The following is a 17,602-nucleotide window of genomic DNA, read 5'->3' as shown; positions in this document are numbered from 1 at the left end:
CAACACTTGTTACTAAAATAAATGCAATGAAAATATTTCACATAGGATAAAAATGTAATCCCTTCACCATTTCTGACACTCTGATGATTTTATGAGTGTTAAATAATGCCAACTATACAAACAGCTGAACAAAGAGGGAAGATAAGGCTGCTAATGAAATGCTCAAGTCTCAAATGCAGCCCATTGTAATGGGCTGCCAAGAAATAATTAGCCAGCAGACATCAGAATACCTAAGTCTGAAATTTAAGTCTATAAACATCTCTTTTAGCTCTCTCAAGAAATTTAGCTGTATTCAATGCTAAAGGCTTGTTCCACAATTCTTAAAATAACTGGGAAGAACCTGCAACAACCACACACTGCCAGGTGCTCTATTCCAGCAACAAGACAGTCATTTAAGTTCCTGAGGGTTTTTTACATTTATTTAAATATAGTACTTCGCCACAAGTTACTTTAATGAACTCTTAGAAGAGACGAAGAAAATGCTTTTACACAGCTCTCACCCTGCTTCTTTCAGCATTGCCCTCAATTAAAATCAGTGAGTATTGTTATAGTCAGGCAGGACTCTCTATTCCAAGGATGCAATGCCCTCTGTACATTACATGGGAAGATAACGTGACTTCAGAGGAGCTGCATCCTACATTTACTACTAACAGTCTACACAGGGCACTGCAGGGCATTGTTCTAAGATCAGCCTGCAAGGATCAATTGCCTCAAAAGGCTAAACACAAAAAGCACAGGGTGATCTCAAGAAAGCAACATGAAGGAAGACTCCTCAAGTAGGAACTTCATCTAAAGTACGTCCCACTAAAAGCAGAAAGAATGGATACATTCACCAGATAGGCAGGTTTGTGGCTAAACGGCAAATCACAATGGCTTTGTGTATTTCACAATGGAAACTTCTGGTCTTAGAACTAATTATGAAAAAAAAAAAAAAATCAATCCTTGGTTGCTTCTGAACTCAGTCTATAGATAGCTAGAAGATCTGCTGTCGTATTTTCAGCCTTGGTCAGCAGAAGCCTAAGAACAACATTATTACTTAAGGCTAGTAGTTCTACGGGGGCTGAACTGGAGATGCTATAAAGCATGATGAGATTTTTCTCAAGTCTTTGTCCCACATGGCTCTAAGAAAGGATGCCTAGTGAAACTAAAGGGGTGACACTCCTCTGCAGCACCTAAAAAAAAACTCAAACAAACAAAAAAAAAAACACAAAAGAAAAGCACACCTACAAAACACATGTGAACAGAATCATTTCACTTCCATGCCTGCAGAGCCAACAAGATGAGGAGGAGGAAGGCAGGGCCTTGCTGTGCATTGCAGCGTGCCACAGGGCACAGACCTGGTCCTCCGCTGCCCTTCCCTTGAGAAACGGTGGCTGCAGACGGCTGATGGCAAAGTGAAACAATACTCATACTCACGAGAATACAGGAATAGTTCTACACTCTGCTTATGTTTAATACACACCCATAAACATACAAATCTGAATAGGGCTATGTTTATTGCACATAGTTACACAAAGCTCAGATGAATCCAATATAAAAGCTTCCAGTATCAGCAGCCCTACAGCAACGCTTTCCTACCATACGCATTTCCCAACACTGGTGCGGGTGCCCGGATGGCAGATGTAAGCCTGCTGATAAAAGGCATGTTTCTTCTTCATTTCTCATTATTTCCTTCGACATTTCCATGACCCACAGCTATCCTAGTTACATTCTGTTAACAAACAGGTTTGCTACTGGTTGTACATCTTCATTACCCTATTCGTTTGGTATGCAGGGAGGTATCATTTGGTTCGCAGTGCCATAACCCAGTCCTACCCAAGCTCTTTTGTGGTTTTACCCTGAGCAAGCGCCAGCCTGCAGAGCAGAGCAGACCCTCCTGCACTGCCAAGCCCAGTGCTGAGCCCCCACACAGCTTGAGTCTCACCAAGACAAGCCAGTACGCAGACACCCCGTGCAGCCATCCCCTCTCCAAACTGCACGGTCAACAGCTGCAGGTGTCCTGTTGTCAGCCTGGAAAGCAGCCCCAGCCTTCACACCATTCTACCATCTCAGTGATACCTGGGCGCCTGACACACGCTAGGAAGCAGAGGTGCATTTCGAGGGCTGCAGTGGGGCTGGTTAGCCCTTCACAGACACTGCACTGGGAGGTTCAGCTTAACCCACAGGGCTTCCCTGACACACGCTTTGTCCCTCCTCCGTGCCACAGACATCCATCTCTCCCCTCCACATTGAACAGCTCACACAGAGGCATCAGTCTGTCTTCCTGCAAACAAATCCAGCTTTTATCTAGCCCTCCTCCTGATGCTGCTTGCAAAATCTTATTACCTCCGCTTCTCTCCTAATCTCTGGATGTCTGCATTCTTCCTCCTTCTCACCCCCTTTCCTCTCACGGCTCTCCACCGCACAGCTCCTCTGCACCCTTTTTTCCACTTGAGGAACCTGTACCCAAGTGCTGACCTTGGTAACTCCCAGAGAATGCAATCCTTGCAGCCTCTTAGGTTTCCCTGTGCTGAGTAATGCCCCGAGTATCTACAAGCACTCTCCAAGCACCTCCTGACTAAAAGGGCCACTTCTTTCACACCGGATGGGCATGACTTCACTGCCACAGGAAAGGCAACTTCTCTCCCTGACTTGTGCTGCGCTGCTCACTGGCACATCCCATAACCCTACTCCCATACTTGATTTTCTTGTAGAGGTGACAATTTAAAAGCTGAATGTACGCAGAATGAACATGGCACTGCTGCCTGATGGTGACAGCCATACAACCTCCCATCTCAAAAAATTCCTCCTTCTTGTTCAGCTGCCACAGGTTCTTTCAGGCCTCCATCCTTCAGCCTTGCACCTGCACCCTGGGGCCTTTCTCACTCACCTCTGCTTACCAGCTTCGACTCACTTCAGGCACAGAAACTGTCTGGTCTCTGCAAATAAAAAGCTGCAAGTAGCCAGAAGTCTCTTGCCTACCTCAAAGGTCAGTTCACTGAACACTAAAGCAGTATAACCCATCAGTTTTCCACCCTCTGTCTCCGGGGGTAAAAAAAAAAAATCCTAATGACATCTTTTAAAATGGTTTTAATCCCTAAACTAGGATCTTCAGAAAAGTTACAAACATGTGCTACTCCAATTCTTGAGGATTTAGTTTGGAAAGTTTGAGTTGCCCTAGCCTGCAACCCAGGTGAACTTTAGTTTACTTGCAGACTTAAGAGCTTGTCTAAACCTGTAAGCTGCACTTGCTTAAAATTAAAGCTGCACAAAATTTAATTAAGTTAAAGCCGTGTAAGTTCATACCTGCATGCATCTATTTCAGTTTGCACCTACAAAGCTGGGTTTGAACACAACTGCACTCACTCCTAGGTGGTAGCTCAACTGTGTCAAATGGGCATCTTACATGAGCCTGCACTGCAGGACCAGTTTCGCCAATCCAAGACTACATTTACCAGCTCTCGGGCTGAGGCATCCATCAGGCCTGCACAGCTTCACAGCAGCCAGAACAGACAACTCCACTGCCAGCATTGCATAAACTACAAGCGTAGGGCAGAGGAACATCATTCACTCAGTCACCTTCAATCCACCCACTGCCTCCTTCACTGCTAGGCTGACTTTGCAGCCCTGATGAATGAACATGCAAGTCTATCAGATTATTTCATTCCTCTAAAACCTAATTTATGAATGGAAATTATGAACAGCAGGCATCTGACCAGTACTTAATACCCTACAACTTTAGGGTTCAGTACTCCACCTCCTTGAAACAGAGGACAATGTATGCAACAATTGTCTGTGCTATGCCTGGCTCTGCCACCTCATCCTACTTCTGCAGGCAGCTGGGGGTGATGGGACCCAAAAAGCTGAGAATTTAGCCATTTTCTTCTCAAGTAACATACCTGCTTTGCAGGCGCAGCACTGTCCATAAGCATTTTGATATCTATTTTTAAAGTTTTCATATTGTCATGCTTTTCTTTTAAAAACATAGCAGAGGGAATGTGACCTTTCCTCGTACAAAGTACTGAAGCCACAGCCAGACAGGTCACTGCATTTAGCACCCTATTAAGATAATTTGCAGAACACCTGCATGGATTCATTATTCATAACACATCCATTTCAAACATCCCAGGGAACTGCAAAGTTACACCACAACTTACTTAGTAAACTAGTCAGAAACAGAAAAGGCTGTCCTTGATTAAATCAGATTAAATCTGGTTTAAATTTAATCAATGCAGAAAAGCTGCATTAAACTTTTGACTTTCCAAAATTCACAGCACCAGAGAATTATATTCAAGATGGATGTAGACAAAAAGCTACTACAGCAATATTCACTGAGACAAGCGCACTGTTGAAATTCACCTGTAGGCTGCAGCACGTAACTAGCTAACATCTTTCAGCATCTAACAATTTACTGAACTGTGCTTGTATAAAAGTCTCATACTAATGTTACCCACATTTACTTACTTGTCTGATGGGTTCTCCCAGAAGACGGTGTCTAAGAGCACTACAGAACTGATCGGTCTGGCTTTTCATTCCTGTGAACCACATCATGCGTAAACATGCCAGTGGGAGAGCAGATGTCTGCATTAAGGGAATGAAAATGTCTTTTCGTGATTATTAACACAGTTTGGTTTCAATTTTCAAGGTGAACTATATGCTGCTTTGCCACTCCCTTACTGAGCAGCTGAAATAATCAAGCCAAAACTGCAGCTCACCTTTCAGAGTTTGACGAATTTAGGAAGGACCATGTCTTCCAGAAGAATACAACGTACTCCAGGTATCTCCCAATCCTACATTGGGCCTAATTTGCCACAAAGCTACTGGTATTTAAAGTATTCAGTGGTAACTAAGAACTTTTCTGAAGTGACAAGAATCACTGTGAAGTGACAACTAACGATTATTAGGTTCTGCACTGCAAACACCCATTATAAATACTTTCACCCTGAACATCTGGAGCTATTGATTGACAACATCCCAGTACGTACACGTATGTCAAAGTATTCACAGAGAGAGGGCTACCACACACTGAACCACTGTCCACATAACCTAAATTTTGTTTTTCAATTCAGCTAAAAGTTTCACCTACTTGAATGTACAAACCATTATGGTACATGAACCTCACGTTCTTAATCCCTCCAAGAGAAGTAAGCTTCTAGCAAGAAAAAGATGCAGTCCATGGGGATATGCGCAATAAAAGCTAAATGGGGACTGCTTAAGCTTATTGGTACTAAACAAAACAAAAAAATTGTCTTGTTTTCACTTTTATTCTGAGCCTGAGAGATCAAGAATATTACTATTTTTTTGGCCGTTATTAACCACAAAAACTGACTACTCATAGTGTACATTCAGGCATATATCTACAGGGTAATCAGACACCTAGCCTCTACTTGGAAGTAATCAATAAGAGACAGTTTTCTGAATATCTTCATGGATCAGGGATTTAATTATATATGTTATATATGTTACCAAATCCAGGGTCAGCATTTTAGCATTTTTTGCATGAGAAAATGGTAATTTACAAGATTAATTTCTAACTGAAATTTCACCATAAACTGCTTTCAGACGAACTTTTGTTTGATGTAATTACACACACAAACCAGTATTTCCAAGTAGCTGTAAGAAGAAAAAAAAAGTGCTTTTTCTTATGTCTTCAGCACATTTGTTGGTTACTTGGGATTTTTTCATTTGACTCAGTAAACTATCTCTAGTTGTTAAATACAACCGATGGTTTCTTGTTCAAAATATCCCTTTTCATATTTTTAAAACTAGATCTGTCAATCCCACTTCATTCACTTGTTTAATGGAAGAGGCAAATACACTTTTCTCTCAGCTACCAATTTATTTCTCAACTTTTTATGAGTTAATCATTGAACTATACCACTGGAATCAAGCATAATGAAGGTAATTCTGCAGGGCAGGATCCTGGAGCCAAAAGCTGGCTTAGCTCTTCAGCACACTGTGGTTCCAGGTGTGCAGCTTGCAATTACTGCCAGTGAGTAATTTGACTGTCTTTTAAATATCAACTAATTCATTTAGGTTACATGACCACTAATAGCAACTGTAGGCCCTCATGCAGCTCATCATTTATAATGCTAACAGGCATTAAAAAAAAAAATTCAAACTGTAAAGAAAATAGGCAAACTTTTTATGTACCCCTAATGAAAGAAACGCCATACTTGGTCAGAGCTTGGATAAAAGGTTCCTGTGGCACAGTCTCTGACTCGTGCAAGGTTATTTCAAAACGATTTTTGGCCTTTGCTTCAGACAGTCCCATGACAGCAGAAAGAGCTGCAGCTTTCATGCAAGGGCTGAGCGCCGGCTGGCCAGCCTCACAGGTGCCTTATCCGCAGTTACCAACTTGCATGTAATCAGCACAAGGATCACGCGGAGTGATCATTTACCTGTCATTGACAAACACTGAGAGAAGCACAGAGCACCTGGATCTGAACATAGTGTGGGAGATGGTAGTCGCATGCGGACGATGTAAGCACCAACAAGCACAGCTCGCTTCAGCAGGGGACCCGTCCTGCAAGGCAGCCTCCCTCCCCAGGGTGCAGCAGGGACACCGACGGGCATCTGCTGCCTGCGTGCTCTTCCAGAGAAACTACTGCCTGCACACCACCAGCACCAACAATACACCGGTCCTGCCAGAGGATGTCCAGCCCCAAAGCAGAAGCCTTGAGTCCCAGTTTCGGATTGCCTCCGGACACCGCACTCACACAGCAACCAGAACCACCTTGCCCAGTTCTTCCCCCAGTTTAATAAGCATTCAAGCCTCTCAAGTACTTTTCTCTACTGAATTAGCAATAAAACTAGCATGTGGTTCTGGAAGAAGCATTTGTCACTATTTTTCTAAGCAGACTAAAAAAAGGACTTAAAATTCCATCCACAAAAAAAAAATAAATATTTAAAATTTTCAATTTACAGGCCTTCAAACAGTTACCACTTGAGGTACTGAGTAACTGTCTTTTAAGTCTGTATTATAATACGGCAATGCTTCTGAAGAGGAAGGGAGAAAGCACACAGGAGCATTTTCACTGAAGTCACAAAGACTACTCCAGGTATTTTCAAATGATTTCTAAACAAGGGCAAGAAGGTGGTGAGGAAAATGCAGCAGAACAAATTGCCCATCCTACTATCCAGCACACCTTGTTCACAAGCTAATTCTTGTTTGTCCGAGGGATGCTTGAGGCAGACACTTCCAGGTAACCTTGTACTAAGAAAAAGTTCCAACAGTCTATATTGCTGACAGCTTTAAAAATAATTTAATTCACTACTTTATAGGCAACCAAAGTAATGAACTGTAATTCCTGCCGTCCAGTACAATCTAACTTTTTCACTGGCAGGAGTCCCAACAACCTTATAATGGCAGTTAGGAATCTTTGACTAAGAAATACGGATTGCCTCCATGCCTGAGAGACCATCCATCAAAAAGGACAGCCATAAATCACGGACCGTGACATTTAACCACAAATTTCCTCTCAAGGGGGAGATAAGAATACGCCTCATTTAACAAGCGAGTTCTTCCCAGGAACAAGATTTTCTTCCCAAACTTGAAGTACCTGACAACCAGTAAGGAATACCATCCCCAGGCCAGCTCCAGGGAAAAGCAAAGCAGGACCCGTCACTCTGGAGGAGCACAGGTACGCCCCGAGAAACCCACGTCCGTAGACACATCCCCTACCTCCACAACCGCCATGCACTGCACCATGCGGTGTGTTTATCGGTTACAGTTAGAAAAAGATAACAGCTCTCATAGCCTGAGCAACAGATAGAGGCTAGACCGCTCACTGGGTACGGTGCCGAGCAGGTCCAAGAGGAGAGCCCGGCAGGTCTGCGGCCCGCGGGAGGCCCCTCCGCCAGGACCCCCAGGATGCAGGTCCCACCCACAGAGACCATCCCCATCCCCGGTCCCGCCTGCAGCAACACCCGGCCTCCCCAGCCTTTCACTGGTACAATGTCGCTGCAGCAACCACAAGCAATTAAAAAAAAGGAACAGGGAAAATATTCGGGAAGTTCTGAATGCTTTTTCCACTGTCTTAATGATTAAACATTCAACGACAGAAAACACTTGGCAGCTTACTGAAAGCCTGTTGATGGCACAGCAGCCGATAACGAGCATCCTACTTGATGACAGATAATCCTTTTTCCATTAAATCAAGAAAGCATTACAATTGAGACACTGGCTAACTCCATTTAGAACAAAAGAAACCTGAAAAATTCCCAAATATCTGAGAGAACACAACAAAACACCCCAGCACTTTCAGAATTTTTAGATATATTTAGGGGATTCTTCTAACCGGCTTTAAAGTACTGATTTGTGCTGGCCTTCTGGTTGGGCTCTTTCTGGGTGACAGAGCACTGCATTTTCATCTATTCAACTTACCTTTTGAATCACCTGCTGATTAACTTTTCAGACATACAGTCCAGCATTCTACCTGGACCGTGCCAGAGGCAAGCTAGAAAGCTACCTCCATTCTCCTCATTTTCGCAGTTTAAAAATAAGGAGTTCCTTATTTATATATGAGGCTTTGTAATATTAGATATTAGGAAGGCTGGAATCAAAAATCCAAATTTGGATCCTGATCTGAATTTTGCAGCTCTGGCCCTTCTCCAAATACTTCTGTTTGGCAAGCGGCAGAGTGGAGTAACAAGAGAAGGCAACATACATACGTTCCGGGATCTGTATAAAAACATTACATTCAACCCTGTTCTCAAAACTACACACAAACACAAAAAAGCCTAACAAAACCACCCCAAACCCCTATTAATTAAAAGATTAATCAGTGCTGCAGTATAAATCTTATCACCCAAACCTGAGCAGTTGTCCTGGTTTGGCTCAAACCAGGCCAAATAGTCTTAGAGAACCCAAGGTCACTGCTTACGAGTAAAGAGCCGAAGGGGGTTGTACCTGCAGGGAGTAGTGGACGGGGCAGGTGACCCAGGATTGACCAGCAAGGTATTCCATCCCATACATGTCATTCTCACTTTCCTGTTTATCACTAACCCACTGCCTCCTGGAGGTGGGGCCCAGGAGGGAGGGGCCCTCCTGTCTCCCACTGATTGGTACCAGCTTTGCCAAATCTCCAGTTAAAAGCCTGCAGGTGTGATGGCAGTGAAGCTTTTGCATTTTCCCCTCTGCCCGTGCTGGGTGGAGCTACTGCGTTTTCCCCTCTGCCCATGCTGGGGGAGCAACTCTGCCCGAGGAGGATTTCCAAGCTCTCAATCTTGGCTTTGTATATATTTGTATATATTTGATTATTTCTATTATTATTGTTATTATATTCTTTTTCATTACTATAGTTTATTAAAACTGTTTTAACTTTCCAACCCATAAGTCTCTCTCCCTTTTCCCTTTCCCTTTCCCTTGGCGGGGGGGAGAGGGTTAATAGAGAGCATCTGCCACCTGGTTAATAGCTAGCCCAGCTTTAAACCGTGACAGCAGTACTGTCATTTTCCCCAGTTACAGTATTTTTTCTGATTAATTTATACGGCACCCAGAAAATTTTAAGAGGAGTTTCTAAGCGTTTTTCAGGTATAGATTTGGATTCCTACTCCCCAATGGCATACAGACACATGAAAATCAAACAGAACTGCCCCAAATGGCAAGCAACCCAGCTACAGAGGCCTGGGACGGCAATCCTGCAATTCTGTGCTTATCAAAACTCATGAGAAATGCCGCTCTGAACCACAATGTCACACCATCTGACTTGCTTCAACGAAGGGAACTCCTGAGGTAGAAAGTAAAATGTTTATGAAACAAGGAATTGCATATGCTTGATGCTGTGCAGTCAACAACCGAATGCACCCCTATGCATTTTAAATGAACAGCAGCAAAACTTAGCCAAATCTTTTATTACTTGAATATTGTTTTTCCCCTCATATACTTTATTAGGTCCTATTGTTTCAAGAAACAAAGACAAAAAAAACCCATGAGCAAGAGTGAAAAATCCACTCTTCCTAAAAGCAGATTTACAAAGATCTTTTTTCTGCAAAGCTATTCCGTCCAACTCGGAGCCAGGATATTCAATAAAACCTCAACTCCATTCTCAAAAGGTTACATAAAGGTCAGCATTCATTTTATTCAGGTTTATTTTCTGAACTTGTAAAAATGCCTGCAGACCAAATTGGCTTCCACACCTGCTGACCTAGAAACTCTACCACCGTGGTGGCCATGCCCCATTTTGGAAAGTCGCTTCTCCTCCCACGCCAATCTGGCACTGACTGCTGCGTGCTGCTGACCTGTCCATTCCCAGCGGCATGGAGGGAGGCTTTCCCAAGTGCAAGGGGATGCATTTCACCAGAGAACAGTGGCTTTTTAAGCCACTTTGGTGGGAAGGAATTCTTCCAGGGGGCCTTCCCCTGAAAAGGGTTTCCTTTGTACAGGAATATGTAGTATAGATAAAGTGACCTTGTTAAAGGGAATGGAAGATCCCCAGAACAACCCACAGAGGGGATGGAGCAGCCATCCTCCAGGAAAAAGAAGTCGAGTTGAAAAAGTGACAAACAGTGCAGGATTTATTTCACCCAGTTCAAGAATTCTGCACCACAGACGGTTACACTCTGGCACACAGTTTAAAGTTTGTTTACAGTCAAAGAGAAACAGGCACATAAAGCGATCAGATGGATTGTTTTATGGAAACGTCTTCCCTAGGAGATGGCCCTCACCTCAGCAGTGCATTTTTCTCCACAACGACTACGAAGGAACTACCTTGACCAACTTGTACAGAAACAGATGGAGCCAAATGAAACAAATTCCACTTTCTGTTCCTATCCATTTGGGGAAGCAGAGTGTGAAGGAGAATGACATGCTTTGCCCAAGGAAGGATAACCTTCCCTGAAATCATCACGAACTACTCTAAAATACAGCCCACAGTTCAATTTTTTCCTATGTATTTGACTGCTTATACACCATATCAGGAAATACATTCAGGACAGGCAAGTCTCACCATCACCTGTAAATCATGAAACCATAAAGCCAGGGAAAATCAGCTTAGTGACAAGAAATTTTTGCAGTTTTACACAGCATCTCTTAGCTGAGGTGCTCAAAGTACTTTTTCAAAGGAGGTAAACACACTTCTGATGTTACATCAATTTAGCGAAATGAGTGCAGCCTGTACGCCTGTCAATGATAATTATTAGCTCTTCCTCATAATAGTTAGAAATTGTTTATCGAAGAATTTTAAGTTTTGTTTCCCACCTCCAACAATGAATTAACCAGGAGGAAGGAGGGAATGGTGGCTGGTGCATTTTGGGCTGGGGGCAGAGAATAACCACAGAGTCTGTAATAGGTTACCGGAAATTTTACGTTCTCCACTCAATTTTGACAGACCATTTAACAAAATATAGAGTTGGAGCTTTTTCCCCCCTCTCTTATTCCCTGCCTGCCTCTCCCAAGCTACAGAAAATTTAAAAAGTAAATGCAGATGGACTGGTCCACAAATTAATCCAATGTGACTCAAGAAATCCATGTTTTAAAAAAATACATAAAGGGTGTTACGGGAATTTCAACTGCAGAAGAAAACTACCAAAAAGAAGTCTGCACGTACATTTGCAAAGAGCCTGAAACACATACCCCTTGAGCTTCCCTCTTCATTGCCAGGCATTTTACCAAAAATATCAAGACTGTCAATCACTTTTTCTGCTGACCTAACCATACAAATAAGTAGCAATTCCTATTACGAAAAATCTCAATGGCATTTCCCAAATTGCAGAACATTTGCTCTGCCAACAGCTAAGTGACAAGCCACACTTGCTGACAACGCCTAATGAGGAGTGATGGATGCAATTGCAGGAGGGAGCAGGAATGATGTAAGTTGTAAGAAAGAACGGAGCCTTCCAAAGATTAGAAAATATTGGTGTTACAATCAACTAATCTGGTTTTCTAGCACGATACTAAGAGCCCAAAACTAACAACGGCACAATTCACCTCCTACTCCCCTTTCAACATGAGACAAACTGGGCCTTAGGACATAAAATTTTGGCACTGCCCGGCCTAGCTCATGTGGTTTTCCAATACAACTTCTAGCTAGAAGAGCGATTTGAGGACAAAAATTATGGATTTGAAATCCACACCCACGTCCAACTGAAATGGCTGCAAAAGCAATGCTTTGTGTTTGCTACTCCCTGCTGCCTTGGCCTCAGCTCGGTTTACACACGAGATATTGGGGAGGGGGAGGAGAAAAATTAATCTCTCAAGCAGAATTATTATATTCAAATCCCAACAGATGCCTTTAGGACAAAAAGAGCCGAGATGCAGGCAAGGTGAAAGAAGCTGGGGCCAACCCATGCACAGATGCAAGCACCAGATTACTATTTACAACAGTAAACAAGTACTCACTGAAGAATCATCACCAGTTATTCGCAACAGTGAACAAGAAAACAAACCTGTCCGTTCCTTCAATGTTCTCAGCTACAGGCTGGATTTTAGATTAATACAGTGAGCGGAGGGATTAAGTTGCCTAAAACTGTTGGTCTTTTTCTTTCATGCCAGCAAAAGCAGACCCTCAGCTGGCACCTTCTTCCCTTGGTCATCTCTGCATCTCAATCCTTGTGCCATGCTGCTTTTACATACGTACATCGCTGGCTGTCTTCAGCTATAGGATATTCTTTAGCAACTCAATGCAATATCGAGTAGACTCTGTCTTCACTACCGTATGTTTGGTTACAGAAACACCATATACAAATAACACACATTTGGTAATATAGTACCCTCACCCGAAGAAAATAATTGAAACCCCATTAGTCTATACGCTCAGACAGCTGACTAGGGAGGTTTTCCTGCCTCGGGCTCTAACGTCTGGACAAAACACTTAATAAATATGAAAGCTTTAATGAATCTAAAGGGAAATAAAAACAGGCAGATTAAGGCCCAGTGTCCAGCGAAGACCAGGGCAATTTACAAACCCGCCCAACCTGACACTAATCAGCCAGGCTAGGCTCCCAAAGACGTGTTCTCCCCGTCTAGACTTCTAATCCGTCAATGGGAAAAGACATCTAATATTATTTCTGCCTGTTTCATCGACACTGTAAGAACACATCCAACTGTCTCAGCAACTCACATACGCAGCACGAAACAAAAACGGACACCACTTTGCTGGATGTGTTCAAGTGGCGCAGACATGAAAAAAATACAGTTAGACAGTGATGAACTTTAATTATCGTAACCAAACAGCAGTTAAATACCTGTATGTGACATTGTAATGCAAATAAATACTTCTTGATTTGTTTTTAAGCACAGCCAAGTTTATCGTCCCGTCCTCAGTCCAAACTAATGGTCACTTTATATGAAAAAAAAAAACCCAAGCCAGACTGGACTGCTAGCAAGCACATTTTTAAGTCTTCAGTACATACGTTGACTGTGCCTGCAATTTTAACCAGCAGGACTTAACCTATTGTTTCATTTTAAGGGATTCCACATGTTCACAATTACTTGCGCTACTTTTGTCAAACTACATTTTAATTTTATAAACAGAATAAATTAAGTATGAGTTGAGATAATGAATAACTCATTGTCCCGCTCGAGGCCTACATCACACACTATATTTATATTTGCCTGTACAGTGGAAAAACAAGCACAGACTTGTTTTGTGATCCTCAGGTCCAGTACTTCAGTAGCTGCTATAATTTGCTATACTACTATTTTCACTGACAATATAATTTGAAGACTGAAACCCTTTTTTTTAAAAAAAAAACACACCACAAAAAACACAACCAACTAAAAAAATCCATCCACTATGCACAAACGTGTAGGAGAAAAGAGGCAGGGGGGCAACAATACAGAAGAGTACTGATCTAGATGTACTAAACCCTTTGGGAAGCAAAGGAGAAATGGAACACGCCAACATGCCAGCACACACAATTGGCAGGGCAGGGGAAGAGGGGAGGAAGAGGAGAGAAGGCAGAAAAGAGGAAGCTCTCTTCTGCACGTTACACCTCGTTCTGTTAACAACACAGCACTGCCATTTTCACAAGCAGCCTTCCACTATCTCTCCCACTGTTTATCCATCACCAGCACACACCACTTGCTGAACAGAACAGCAGATCCAAGACTGCAACTACAGAAGGAGACTTTCTACTGTTTACGCCAAGAGCAGCGTGCACGACTTCCCTGGCAATTCTCCTTATCCTTGCTGCTCAAAAACAACCACCGCACCTACATGAAGATGCAAATTAACATTAAACTCCAGCCTCAGATGAAGACTGCTTGATCGCAATACAGAAACACAGAATTTCTAGTAGTCCCAGACAAAATATATGAAGATATCAAAGAAAAGGTTTTCTTATAAAAAAACACCTTATCTTCAAATACTGCTTTTCAACTGTATAACCCGCAGGGAATGGATACTGCCTGAAAGCAGCAGGGAAGTCCCAGCCCAGTGCAGGAAACAGCCAGGAGGAACACTCACACGGAGCTGAGGAGTGTCTGTGAAAGTACCAGGAGACAGGGCTGCAAGGTGCTGGCAAAACCTCTGCTGGTCACAGGCACTTGGCACCAGGCAAGCCACTTACACCAGGCAAAATGCTGCATTCCTTTGTACCAAACGTGGGCTCAGGCTATTCATGAAGTTTACCTGAATCTAATAAGCAGCTTTCATTTAAAAAGCTAACATATGCGCTCTTTTTCCTTGAAAAGAAAACCCATGATAAAAGGAGAGGTTTTACTTAGTAGCCATTTTGTCTTCAACTTGGACATGATACCTAATCTGAATGCAATGTAAACATGCTCTCTAAGGCTCATTTCCAACCAGCATGTTCATGGAAAGAGATGAAAATATAAAAAAGCCATCACTAAATACCACAATAAATTAGGAGGGTGTGAAGATTCCACGATCTAAACAGACAGGAAATTCTGCAGTTCGTATTCCTTCTCTAGGTCACATTGCAGAGAAAACCAAAACAAAAGGTAGCAAGTGTGGATTAAGGACAATGAATTATTATTTACTGTTTAAATTAAAAAGAAAAACAACAAACCACCAAACAATAAATGCAATTTCAATATGCCATACAATAAAAGAATCTGAAGGTAAAATTGTATTTAGATTCTCTTTCTTTTCCAGCTACATCAATTCAAGCCATAAAATCTAACTATAGTATGACGTAATATGCAAGCTAGATCAGTATGTTTTTATTAGGATGAGTACATGTATATAAATATATATATAGTGTGTATATATAAAGGAAAACATTACGTATGAGTAACCTATATTTACAACTCCCAACTTTCACAACACTTTATCAGCCACCTCAGCCAAAAGCAGCTTTTAAAAACATGCACAAAATATAAATGCTGCAGGTGACACACTCTTGCAGATATTGGAAAAAAAAGAATATTTTATTTGCAGTGCAAGCTAAACTCAATTTAACTCCTTCCCCCAAACGCACACAAAACATATATTCCTAAGTAAAATGTTGGTTTACTATGAATTTAGTTTTAATTTTTAGAGGAAAAAAAAAAAAAAAAAAAGATTCCTGTGCAGGAACTTGCAAACCATCATCACAAGTTTCAGCCAAAACTGCATTTCAGTTGCCAGACTGGAAACTCAGAACAGAGGTTTACAGAGAGGCTGGAAAAATGCACCCTTACTGCAACGCTCTGCATTCCCTGCTGCATCAACACTCTGTGCTGGGGGTCTCATGTGAACGTTAAAAAAAAAAAAAAAAAAAAAAAAAAAAAAAAAAAAGCCGAGCAATTAAAATGCCTTCAGCAGGTGAGATCGCACCCATCCGCCCGAACAGAGCCGCTCCGCAATTACCATTATGGCTGAGCGCAAGCAGGCAGCACCACCAACCCACCCCGGCAGCGGGAGGCTGCCTCACGCCTGGAAAATAACAAGCACCAGGCACGGCCACAGCCACGAGCCTCCGGGCCGCCTGACCGGCACACCTGCCCACGACCACGCGTGTTCTCCGCACGGCCGCCGCGGTGCGTGTCTGGGGGCGCAGCCCCCGCGGAGGGGTGGGGGGCGCAAGCGGTTCCGCGCGCAGCTCCGCGCTTCCCGGCACAAAGGGGCCGCGCCTCCCCGCGCTCCCCCCGCGTACCCCAGCGCTGGCCTGGGGCGCAGCCGACCAGGGCGGCGCGGCAGCGGGGCCCGGCCCTTACCAGATGGAGCTGCGGATCTTGTGCTGCAGCGCGCTGGCCTCGCCGCCCTGCAGCCCCGGCACCAGGGCCGGCAGGGTCCCGCCGGGCGCGGGGGTGCCGGCGAGCCGCCGCGGCGGCTGCCCCTCCGGCTGCTGCTCCTCGGCCATGGGGGCGCGGCGGCGGGGACGCGGAGCGGCGCTGGCCGCACTAGGCCTCTGCCGCAGCCCTCGAGTGAGTTGCCTTCCCCTGCTGCCCGGGGGACATCACGGGCGGAGAGCCGAGCCGCGTCCCGCCGCTACGCCGCAGGATGGCGAGCCCGGCCCGCGGCACAGCGCATGGCGGCCCGGCCTCCGCCGCCGCCCCCGCGCAGGGTCGCTCCGCGCTCCCCCGCCTCGCAGCACCTGGCCCGGCCCGCCCCGCGCCGCCGCCGCTCCTCGCCCCGCGGCCGCCGTGCCCGCCCGGGCGCCGAGTGCGCAGGCTCGGCGCTGCCCAAGCAGACGGGCCGCCCCGCGCCGCCGTCGCTGGGGAGGGGGCCGGGGGCGCAGCCGCCGGCGGCGGGGCGGGGCGGGGCGGGGGCGGGCGGCCCCTGCGACAGCCCCGGGCCGGGGCCTGCGGGCCCCCGCCGTGGGGCGGGGGGCTTCTCCCGCAGCGGCCCGGCTCCGCGGTGGCGGCCCTCGCTGCACGCCGGCGGCGAAAATAACACATACGTGTGTGTGTACGTTTTTTATAGATAGCGATATATATAAAATACACGTAGATGTGCATGATTTATATCGGGTGCACCGAGCGCATAGCTGCGCACTGGAGACACGTGAACCCCGCTCCTGCGGCAGCATTACATCAGCTGGCTGCACCACAGCCGCCCGGCTCCTCTGGGGTGCTCCCTGCAGCTTCCCCTGCCTCCCAACCCGGGCAGCACTCCTGAAATCCTCGTTTCTTAAAAAAACACAGATTCCCCACTGCTCACACGGCCCTGAGGAAGCCAGCCATCGACACGGGGCAGCAGCAGGCCAGGCCATCCCTAGCCCTCAACCTTCTCATGTCCCTGGACATAAATGGGGCTGTGGTGCCATTAGTCCCACAGGCCTTTACCCCAAGCTTTCTGTGAACAGCAAAGATGGCTCAAGCTGCCCCGTGTCGCCTCTCTTTTCCCAGTCACTCCAGTTCTTGTAGTGTTTTGACATGAATTCACAATTTTCATGCTCAGCCCGCCGGGGCGGCACACAGCAGGGGGATGGATGCACAGGTACCCTTTCTGATGGTGGTACGCAAAGATAAAGGAGTGATTTCCTAGCCTACGCTGATCACAGACAATGTGGGCCTAAAGACGACTAATAATGTAAATACATACATGGAGACGTGGCATTGCTAAATTTAGGAGATGAGTATTTGTAAATTACTGTGTCACCAACCAAAGTGAGAATTTTCAAAAATAAATCTTCACTTACGTTTCCACCGCTCAAAAATCAGAACATTTATGGCTATGACAACGATGGTGATTTTCTTCTCCTTATAAAACCTCTCATCAGAACCACAAAAACT

General features: G+C 44.8%; 1 protein-coding gene across 1 annotated transcript in view; it reads right to left on the bottom strand.

The window, feature by feature from the left end:
• The window catches only part of RFX7 (regulatory factor X7), a 57,808-nt gene extending 41,581 nt beyond the window's left edge, over positions 1-16,227 (bottom strand). The window contains exon 1 of the mRNA XM_068410600.1: positions 16,082-16,227. Coding sequence (XP_068266701.1) covers positions 16,082-16,227 — 146 coding nt within the window. The remainder of the gene's footprint in view (positions 1-16,081) is intronic.
• Between the last annotated feature and the right edge of the window lie 1,375 nt (positions 16,228-17,602).

The sequence above is a fragment of the Nyctibius grandis genome, chromosome 11 (assembly GCF_013368605.1).
Source record: "Nyctibius grandis isolate bNycGra1 chromosome 11, bNycGra1.pri, whole genome shotgun sequence".
Taxonomy (NCBI): domain Eukaryota; kingdom Metazoa; phylum Chordata; class Aves; order Nyctibiiformes; family Nyctibiidae; genus Nyctibius; species Nyctibius grandis.
This window is presented reverse-complemented; position numbering and strand designations above follow the sequence as displayed.